We start from the raw sequence: 10,688 nt of genomic DNA, 5'->3' as shown, positions 1-10,688 counted from the left end.
ACCCTTCTCGTGGGGAAGGTTTTCCTCCTGATGTCTCACCTAAATCCAGCTTCTTCCAGTCTGAAGCCATCACCCCTTGTCCTATCACTCCATGCCATTGCAAATCCCCTGGCTCTCCTGTAGCCCCTTTCTAACTCTGCAAGGCTGCTCCAAGGTCTCCCTGAACTCTTCTCCATGCTAAGCAACCCCAACCCTCTCAGCCAGTTCCCTGACCGTTCATACCTGGTGTAAATCAGAGCCCCTCCACCACTGAGGCTGCTCTGAGGAATGCCAGGGAAGAGCTGGCCTGCAAAGATCTGAGCAGCACAGACCAGATCAGGTGTTGCATCTGCAAGGACTGCCACTAAGAATCAGAAAACCAGCCCAGTGCCCCAAACCCGGGGTGTCCAGTGTCCAGTATGCCCAGGAAGGGGAGTGTGGCAGGGGGCAGAACTCCTGGCTTCCCAAGCCAGGGTCTGCAGTAGCTGCTTTCAGCTATTTGGTGCCAAAGAAGGGGTCAATGTCACTGGAGGTGTTTAAGAAGAGACTGGATTGGATGTCAGGAAGAAGTTGTTGCCCATGAGGGTGGTGAGAGACTGGCACAGGTTGCCCAGGGAGGTGGTGGAAGCCTCCTGCCTGGAGGTTTTTGCAGCCAGGCTGGATGTGGCTGTGAGCAACCTGCTGTAGTGTGAGGTGTCCCTGCCTTGGCAGGGGGGTTGGAACTGGCTGATCCTTGAGGTCCCTTCCAACCCTAACAATCCTGTGATTCCATGATTCTATGGATGAGGCACTCAGTGCCATGGTCTGATTGATTAGGTAGGGTTAGGTGATCAGTTGGGCTGATGCCTGGTTGATTCTGTGAGATTCTGTAATGGGGAGGAGTTGGGAACCTTGCTGTGCAAGATGACAAACCACATGCAGAGCACAAAGTGAGTCAGCCCCTGGGCTCCCTGCTGCAGTGTTTTTCTCCTTCTAGAGGTAGTCCTCACACAAAGAGCCAGCTTCAAGCAGCTGGGTTGAAAACGATCCCTTTGCAACATGAGCGAGAGGTTCATGTCTGAACCTGACAAGAATCCCCTTCACCCAGAGGGTAGCAAGCCAGCTTTGTATCGTAAGTACCATTGCACTACCCAGGCAAAATGTTTGTTTGCTTTCTCCTTTATACAGCTGGAAAGGGTAATGTTCAGACAAATATTTGACAGGCAGATGGTCCAACAAGCTTGTAGGACCTGCAGAGGTGCCTCCTTGTCTGCTCTGAAACCACAGAAGGGCAGGGGCTCTGAAGGTCCCAGAAGGACAGGGGTTGGAAGGGACCTCCAGAGATCACCAGGTCCAGCCCCACTGCCAGAGCAGGAGCACTCAGGGTGGGGCACACAGGAGCACATTCAGGTTGACTTTGAAACTCTTCAGAGAAGGAGACTCCACAACCTCTCTGGGCAGCCTGCCCTAGGGCTCCAGAACCCTCACACCAAGGTTTCTCCTGTTGAGGCAGAGCTTCCTGTGTCCCAGCTTGTGCCTGTTGTTCCTTGTCCTGGTACCAGGGCAAGGACATTACTGAGTACCACACACAAAAAAAGAGCCTGGCCCCTTCATCCTGACCCCCAGCCCTCAGCTATTGATAGACGTTGATCAGATCCCTCTCAGCCTTCTCCTCTCCAGACTAAACAGCCCCAGGGCTCACAGCCTTTCTTCACAAGAGAGACATTCAAGTCTCTTCATCATCCTCACAGCTCCTCATTGGACTCTCTCCAGCAGGTCTCTGTCTCTCCTGAACTGAGCAGCCCAAAACTGGACACAGTGTTCCAGGTGTGATCTCACCAAGGCAGAACAGAGGGGGAGGAGAACCTCCCTAGACCGGCTGGCCACAGTAATGCACTGCATTATCCCATTGACCTTCTTGGCTGGCACTTACAGCACACTGTGGTTGTCCTGCACTGGACCAGAGCTAAGGCCACCCCTGGCAGGCTGCAGCAGGCCCCAGTGGGGCAGGGCAGAGGCACTCACCTTGCGCCCAGCCTCGTTGTTGTGCAGGTTCATCAGCGTCCTGGCGTTCTGCTTGATCTCCCGGGCGTCCACGAACACCTTGGCAAAGCCGATCCCGTACCTGATGTCAGCAGAGCAGCCCTCCCCACTTCCATCCTTCCTCCTTGTGGTACTGCCCTTGCTTCTCCTTGTCGCAGCCGCAGTCGCTGAGGTTGCCCTGCGTGCAGGCGGCAGTGATGGCGTGCGCCACGCCAGCGGCGATGATGGCGTAGGTGAAGGCTGCCTCCCTGCTCCCCTGCGAGCAAAACAGAGCTGTGAGGAGGTGCTGCACAGACCCACACACAGCACCGGGTCAGAAGGGACCCTCCAAGGGCAGCTTGTCCAACCCCCCTGCAGGCAGCAGGGACACCTCCAGCCAGAGCAGGCTGCCCAGGAACATGGCCAGGCTGACCTTGAATGTCTCCAGGGGTGAGGCCTCAGCCTGTTCCAGTGTCTCCCCACCCTCACTGTGCAGAGCTTTCTCCTGATGTCCAACCTAACTCTGCCCTGCTCCAGTTTCAAACCACTGCTCCTCGTCCTATTCCCACAGCCCTTCTGAACATCCCTCCCCAGCCTGCCTGTAGGTCTCCTGCAGATATTGAAGTGCTGCTCTAAGGTCTCCCTGGAGCCTTCTCCTCTTCAGGCTGAACAGCTCCAACTCTCTCAGCCTGTCCCCACAGGGGAGGTTCTCCAGCCCCCTGAGCATCTTTGTGGCCTCCTCTGGACCTGCTCCATCAGGTCCATGTCTTTCTTCTGTGCAGATTGGTCAGAAAGAGAGACCCAAAGCCCTGCAGTGCAAACAGTAGACTGCTATTCTTAGCAGGCATAAGCAGGCCTTTTCTCTTGGAGGCATTGGTCTGTGGGGCTGCTCCCCCTCTACAAAGAGCTCTCCAAGAGGCAGGAGGACAGAAAGTTCTCTTTAGGCAACCTCAGTCAGGTATTTCCAGATGATGTTGGGAAAGCCTAGCTAAAGATTTTTCTCTCTTGCAGAAGGGTGGGGTGGAAAATGCAAGTGCTCTGGATCCAGGAAAAAAAAGAAGCAAGAAAAAAAAAAAGAGATTAAATTGAATTAAATTAAAAATAAAATGCAATTGAATTAAACTAAAAGTGAAATGAAATTGAATTAAATTAAAAATGAAATTGAATTAAATTTAAAATGAAATTAAATAGAATTAAATTAAAAATTAAATTGAATTAAATAAAAATTAAATTAAATTGAATTAAATTAAAAATGGAATTGAATTAAATTAAAAATGAAATTAAATTGAATTAAATTCAAAGTTAAATGAAAATGAATTAAATAAAAAATTAAATTAAATTGAATTAAATTAAAAATGAAATTGAATTAAATTTAAAATTGAATTGAATAAAATTAAAAATGAAGTGAAATTGAATTAAATTAAAAATGAAATTAAATTGAATTAAATTAAAAATGAAATTGAATTAAATTAAAAATTAAATTTTAAATTAAATTAAATTAAATTAAAAGTGAAATGAAATTGAATTAAATTTAAATTTAAATTGAATTAAATTAAAAGTGAAATGAAATTGAATTAAGTTTAAAATGAAATTGAATTAAATAAAAAATAAATTAAATTTAAAATTAAATTGAATTAAATTAAAAATTAAATGAAATTAAATTAAAAGTGAAATTAAATTGAATTAAATTCAAATTGAAATTGAATTAAATTAAAAGTTAAATGAAATTGAATTAAGTTTAAAATAAAATTGAATTAAATTAAAAATGAAATGCAATTGAATTAAATTAAAACTGAAATGCAATTAAATTAAAAATCCAAATTAAAAAATCAAAGTAAATATTAAAAGCAAAAATTAGACTGAATTTTAAAAGCAAATCAAACTATCAACTTACCATTAAATTTAAATATTAATGTAAATAGTAAACAAGATATTAAATTAAGATCTTGATTTAAATTAAGATATTACGTTGCCATTTCAAAATCCAAATTAAAATAAAACTAAGAAAGTGAAATGAAATTAAATAACCAAACAGAAGAAACCAAAAGAAAAGTGAAAATAAGAAATTGAGGTTAAAAAAACAAAAAAGAAAGCAAAAAATTTGAGGTAAAAAAAATGGAAATAAACGAAAACAAAAGGAAATGAAAACAAAATAAATAACTAACTAAAAGAATAAACTAAAATTTAAAACTAAAATAAAAATCCAAACTAAAAAATGAAGCTGACAAAAACTAAATGGAAAAATAAATTTAAAATGAATTTAAACATTCATTTTCGTGAATTAATTCATTTAAATTTAAGCATGAAATTGCAACTGGAAACTCAACTAAAATGAAACAAAATAAAATGAAACATAAAAAATGAAAGTAAAAAAATGTAAATAAAACAAAGAGCATCAAAATAAAATAAAATTGTAAACCAAACCAAAAGGATAGCAATGAACTTAATCATTTCAAGACAATTTCATTAAACATATTAGATGACAACAAAATAAAATAAAATCTATAGTCAAGACATTAAAGCAAAATAAAATGGGAAAGGGAAAGGGAAAGGGAAAGGGAAAGGGAAAGGAAAAGGAAAAGGAAAAGGAAAAGGAAAAGGAAAAGGAAAAGGAAAAGGAAAAGGAAAAGGAAAAGGAAAAGGAAAAGGAAAAGGAAAAGGAAAAGGAAAAGGGGAGGAAAGAGAGGGAAGGGGGGAGGGGAGGGGAGGGAAGGGGAGGGAAAGAGAGGGGAGGGGAAGAGAGGGGAGGGGGAAGAGAGAGGAGGGGAGAAGGGGGGCAAGGCATGGGGGAAGGGAAGGGAAGGGAAGGGAAGGAAGGGAAGGGAAGGGAAGGGAAGGGAAGGGAAGGGAAGGGAAGGGAAGGGAAGGGAAGGGAAGGGAAGGGAAGGGAAGGGAAGGGAAGGGAAGGGAAGGGAAGGGGAAGGGAAGGGAAGGGAAGGGAAGGGAAGGGAAGGGAAGGGAAGGGAAGGGAAGGGAAGGGAAGGGAAGGGAAGGGGAAGGGAAGGGAAGGGAAGGGAAGGGGGAAGGGAAGGGAGGAAGGGAAGGGAAGGGAAGGGAAGGGAAGGGAAGGGAAGGGAAGGGAAGGGAAGGGAAGGGAAGGGAAGGGAAGAGAAGAGAAGGGGAAGGGGAAGGGGAAGGGGGGATGAAATTGCTTTAAGATCCCTACTCCCCTTTTGGCAATTTCAGCTTAGTGTTGGGATTTCCTTCAGGAATTTAATTCCAGGCTGAGAGGTCTCTTCCGAGGACAAACACCTCTGCTGGGAATCTTAGGCTGAAAACATTTGTCTGCCCCAGAACATTTCATTCACAGCGCAGATGTCACAAAGTTTTCAGCAGGGACATTTGTGCAAGCTCACTGAAATCAGTTTTGAGTTTCCATGTCAGCATTTCCCACAGGAGGGGAGAAATCTCCTGGCTTGTGGCAGGTACAGCAGCAAAGCAAAGGGAAGCAGCAGCATCACCAGAGGGGCTGCGGGGAGGAGGTGGTGCCAGTATTGGATGGCTGGAATATTGGGCTGCTGTTTGTTTTAGGGGTGCCCTGAAAAGGACTTGGGGGTGCTGGGGGAGGAAAAGCCCAACAGGAGCCAGCAGTGAGCACTTGCAGCCCAGAGAGCCAAGCAGAGCCTGGGCTGCAGCAAGAGAAGTGTGGCCAGCAGGGCCAGGGAGGGGATTCTGCCCCTCTGCTCCACTCTGCTGAGACCACAGCTGGAGCTCTGGGTCCACTTCTGGAGTCTCTGTGCCAGGAAGGATCTGGAGGTGCTGGAAGGTGTCCAGAGAAGGGCCACGAAGGATGAGCAGAGGGCTGGAGCTGCTCTGCTGTGAAGACAGACTGAGGGAAATAGGGCTGCTCAGTCTGGAGAGGAAAAGGTTCCCAGGAGACCTTCTTGTGGCCTTCCAGTATCTGCAGGGGGGCTCCAAGATAGCTGGGGAGGGACTTTTGAGGGTGTCAGGAAGTGATAGGACTGGGGGGGAATGGATCCAAACTAGAGGAGGGGAGATTGAGATTGGATGTTAGGAAGAAGTTGTTGCCCATGAGGGTGGTGAGAGACTGGCACAGGCTGCCCAGGGAGGTGGTGGAAGCCTCATGCCTGGAGGTGTTTGCAGCCAGGCTGGATGTGGCTGTGAGCAACCTGCTGTAGTGTGAGGTGTTCCTGGCCATGGCAGGGGGGGTGGAGCTGGCTGATCCTTGAGGTCCCTTCCAACCCTGACAATTCTGTGTTTCTATGATTTCAGCCTGTGGCTTTCACACAAATTCTGCTGGGAACTGGCAAAGGAAAGCAAGCCTGAGACCTACACAAGTTGTGGAGATAGGTGGGAAGCTAGCTACACATGCATCAGCACTGCAAGCTGTCCTTTTGGCTCCAAATCATTGAGGTCCCTTCCAACCCTCACAACTCTGTGGTTCCAGGTATGGGACATCTCCCACCACTTTGGGAGGGTGACTCACCACCTTCAGCGGTCTTCAATAGAACTCCAAATTAAGTCAGTTCCTCAAGACAAACCAACAAGCTCTGTTACTTGTTTCATCTTTCTGAAGCTTTCTTGCATTCTAGCCTGGGGGATTTCCCATGTGTGGATCCTATGGGAGCTGCAAGGCTCTGGGAAGTAGTTCTGCTGAGATAGGGCCACCTCAAAACCCATGGAGGTTTGCAGAGGTTGCCCACATGTATCACAGCTCTTTGCAGTCTATGGGATCTCCCAGACTAAAAATTTAGCCCCACTCTTATTTCTCCAATGGCAAAATACAGCCTTGCATCAACAGAATCAGAATCAGGCTCTTAATTAAGAGAAGGCAGATGGAAAGCTCAGCTTGCCATCTCCAGACACCCACCAGTTAAGCTCTGGCAGAGCCCAGCTGCTGCCAATAACTGATTCTGTACAAAACAAGCCCATTTCTGCTCTTTATTGGATTGCACACACATACACAAATCATCACTGGGAGAAGAAATCTTCCAAGTGCTTCACTCTCAGCTCCATCCCTTTCACACACACAGGCCAGACTCCTGCTCTCCTCACTAAATGGTTCTTTTAATGACAAATATTCACTTCCTTCTGGCCAGGAAATTAAAAGCAAGACCAAGATGGCACATTAAAAATCCGTTAACAGGAGCTTTGTGCTCTCTTGCCAGCAAAGGCACTGCTCCACAGAACCACAGAATCACAGAAACAGTCAGGTTGGAAGAGAGCCTCAGGATCACCAAGTCCAACCTGGAACCCTTCTCTGCAAGGGTCACCCCTAAACCAGAGCCCCAAGCACCACATCCAAACCACCTTGAAACACATCCAGGCTTGGGGACTCCACCGACTCCCTGGGCAGCACATTCCAAGCCCTGACCACTCTTGCCATGAAAAAGGTTTCCTCCTCTCCAGTCTAAACCTCCCCAGTCACAGCTTGAGGCCATTCCCTCTTGTTCTGTCACTAATGACCTGTGAGCAGAGACCAGCAGCAGCCTCTCCACAACCTCCTTTCAGGGAGCTGTAGACAGCCAGGAGGTCTCCCCTCAGCCTGCTCTGTTTCACACTAACCATCCCCAGCTCCTTCAGTCTCTCTCCATCAGATTTATTCTCCAGGCCCTTCCCAGCTTCCTTGCCCTCCTCTGCCCTGGCTCCAGCACCTCCACATCTCTCTTGGTTTGAGGAGCCCAAAACTGGACACAGCACTCAAGGTGTCGCGTCCCCAGAGCTGAGTGCCAGGGGACAATCCCTGCCCTGCAGGCCAGGCTACTGCACACTGCCTCTGTTGAGGAGCTTGGAGCCCTCCTCAAAGCATTTCTTGTTTTCCCTTACAAGGCAAGGCAAGGCAAGGCAAGGCAAGGCAAGGCAAGGCAAGGCAAGGCAAGGCAAAGCAAAGCAAGACAAGGCAAGGCAAGGCAAGGCAAGACAAGGCAAAGCAAAGCAAGACAAGGCAAGGCAAGGCAAGGCAAGGCAAGGCAAGGCAAGGCAAACCATTAGATGTTGAGTTGTTATGAGTATGGACTTAGCAGTTGAGGATTTTTAGAGCCTCTACTGAAAATCTGAATGCTGGATAGAAATCCCAGGCTCTGCTTTGATTTGGAGCTGTGCTCTCAGAACCTCTGTGCATGGGGAGACCAAAGGAGGCAGGTGGTGGAAGTGGGGTCCCACTCCAGAGTCAGTCCACAAGAACCAGGCAGGGCACATTATTAGGCCCTCTCTCACTTTCTCCTCATCAATATCTTCACTATTTTAAGTCCAACACTGTGAACAATGCACTGAGAAGCCAGGGGAGGTACAATAAGGAGCCCCAGTTTCTCCACTGAGAGGGGAGAAACTATTACACCAGATTTCTGTTTCATGAAGCAGTACATGGACCAGCATCAAAAACCCATTTGGAGCTGAAATGTCTGAGTTTCCCTTGGCTGGATGATTTCTGATGTAGCACAAGCTCTTTCAAGGTCTCTAATGCAACCCAGTGTGGGAGCATTTTAATCTGACACCCCCATTGGAAAGACTGAGCAGCTCTTCAGCTTCTTAGAGGGGGGGAAAACACAAGGCAGAGCACACAGAATAGAGAATTAACCAGGTTGGAAAAGACCTCAGAGATCATCCTCTCACCCAACACCATCTGATCAACTAAACCATGGCACCAAGTGCCTCAGCCAGGCTCCTCTTAAACACCTCCAGGGATGGTGACTCCACTGCCTCCCTGGGCAGCATATCCCAATGGCCAATCTCTCTTCCTGGAAAGAATTTCTTCCTCACATCCAGCCTAAACCTCCCCTGGCACAGCTTGAGACTGTGTCCTCTTGTTCTGCTGCTGCTTGCCTGGGAGAAGAGACCAACCCCCACCTGGCTACAGCCTCCCTTCAGGGAGTTGGAGAGAGCAAGAAGGTCTCCCCTGAGCCTCCTCTTCTCCAGGCTAAGCAACCCCAGCTCCCTCAGCCTCTCCTCACAGGGCTGTGCCCCAGACCCCTCCCCAGCTTTGTTGCCCTTCTCTGGACACCTTCCAGCAGCTCAACATCTTTCCTAACCTGAGGAGTCCAGAGCTGGACACAGGACTCAAGGTGTGGCTTAAGCAGTGCTGAGCACAGGGCACAATGACTTCCCTGCTCCTGCTGGCCACACTCTTCCTGATGCAGGCCAGGATGCCCTTGGCCTTCTTGGCTGCCTGGGCACACTGCTGGCTCATGTTCAACTGCTGTCAACCACTACCCCCAGGTCCCTCTCTGCCTGGCTGCTCTCAGCCACTCTGACCCCAGCCTGTAGCACTGCCTGGGGCTGTTGTGGCCAATGTGTAGAACCTGGCACTTAGCATGAGCAGGATCGGAATCCAGTGTCAAGCTTGATCACAAAATACATTACAAAAGTTATTTTGTGAGTTTGGTTTGGGGGAAAAGTTCATCAGCTTTTTAAAAGTGAAAGTGAAGAGATGACAAGGTAAATAAAGCCAGAGGCTGGAGGGATTGATCCAGGCAGGAAGCACCTTGGCACTTGTGCAGTATTGACCAAGTGGCACAGGTGTGTCATGCCTGCACCAAAGCAGCCTTGATTTCCATAAATGATTTACTTTTGCAGCTTCATTACCCTTGTCTGCCTCACACAAATGTCAGCAACAGGGCAAGAGGAGACTTAGTTCATTTTGAGCCTCTGGAGAGAATAAATCTTAGGAAGAGCAACTGAAGGAGCCTGGGATGATTAGTTTGGGAAAGAGGAGGCTGAGGGGAGACCTCCTGGCTATCTACAGCTCCCTGAAAGGAGGTTGTGGAGAGGTTGGTGCTGGTCTCTTCTCACAGGTCATCAGTGACAGAACAAGAGGGAATGGCCTCAAGCTGTCACTGGGTAGATTTAGACTGGAGAGTAGGAAACCTTTTTCATGGCAAGAGTGGTCAGGGATTGGAATGTGCTGCCCAGGAAGGTGGTGGAGTCCCCAAGCCTGGATGTGTTTTAAGGTGGTTTGGATGTGGTGCTTGGGGCTCTGGTTTAGGGGTGACCCTTGCAGAGTAGGGTTCTGGGTTGGGCTTGGTGATCCTGAGGCTCTCTCCCAACCTGACTGTTTCTGTGACTCTGTGATTCTTGTGTGACAGCACTTTGGCTATCAGAACAGCATAGCAGGGTGCTGGAAGTAAGTGGGATACCACAAGTACAAGCTTCTCCCTGCCACTTTAAACAGTGCTTACTACTTCTCTACTGCTGATGCCAGCAGAGAGTTGAAATGCCTAGAAGATCTCAGGGGGGAAAAAAGCCACTAACAAGCACTCAGGCAGCTGCTCCTCTCAGGTAGTGCTTGAATTCCTCTGAGCCTCTGAATTCCTCTGAACCATCATTGGAAGTGTTCAGGAGGAGACTTGATAGGGTGCTTGGTGCCATGGGTTAGTTGATTAGATGGTGTTGGGTGATAAGTTGAACTTGATGATCTCTGAAGTCTCTTCCAACCTGGTCTGGTCTGGTCTGGTCTATTCTATTCTATTCTATTCTATTCTATTCTATTCTATTCTATTCTATTCTACTCTACTCTACTCTATTTTATTCTACTCTATTCTCTGCTTGTGCTCCAGAGCAGGCTGACTGAGGAAGGACTGCTGCCCATTCTGACTGACCTCAAAATATGGAGAGGTTGAAAGGGGCAACCTCATCACCTCTGGATTCACAAAGATGATCACTTTGGGAAATGGCCTGCTGAGATCCTCCTTTTGTCCTTGTTTACTTTTCAACTGTGGCACTTTTAGGCTGAGTAGATTGGGTAGAAAATT

General features: G+C 47.4%; 1 protein-coding gene across 1 annotated transcript in view; it reads right to left on the bottom strand.

Annotated features, from left to right (window-relative positions):
* WNT7A (Wnt family member 7A) overlaps positions 1-10,688 on the bottom strand; it is a 69,300-nt gene that overhangs the window by 39,872 nt on the left and 18,740 nt on the right. The window contains 2 exon segments of the mRNA XM_068162687.1: positions 1,984-2,103; positions 2,105-2,257. Coding sequence (XP_068018788.1) covers positions 1,984-2,103; positions 2,105-2,257 — 273 coding nt within the window.

This window comes from Melanerpes formicivorus, unplaced genomic scaffold (genome assembly GCF_026170545.1).
Source record: "Melanerpes formicivorus ecotype bairdi unplaced genomic scaffold, bMelFor1.0.p_v2 SCAF_66, whole genome shotgun sequence".
Taxonomy (NCBI): Eukaryota; Metazoa; Chordata; class Aves; order Piciformes; family Picidae; genus Melanerpes; species Melanerpes formicivorus.
Note: the sequence above shows the minus strand (reverse complement) of the source record. Positions and strands in the feature narration are given on the sequence as shown.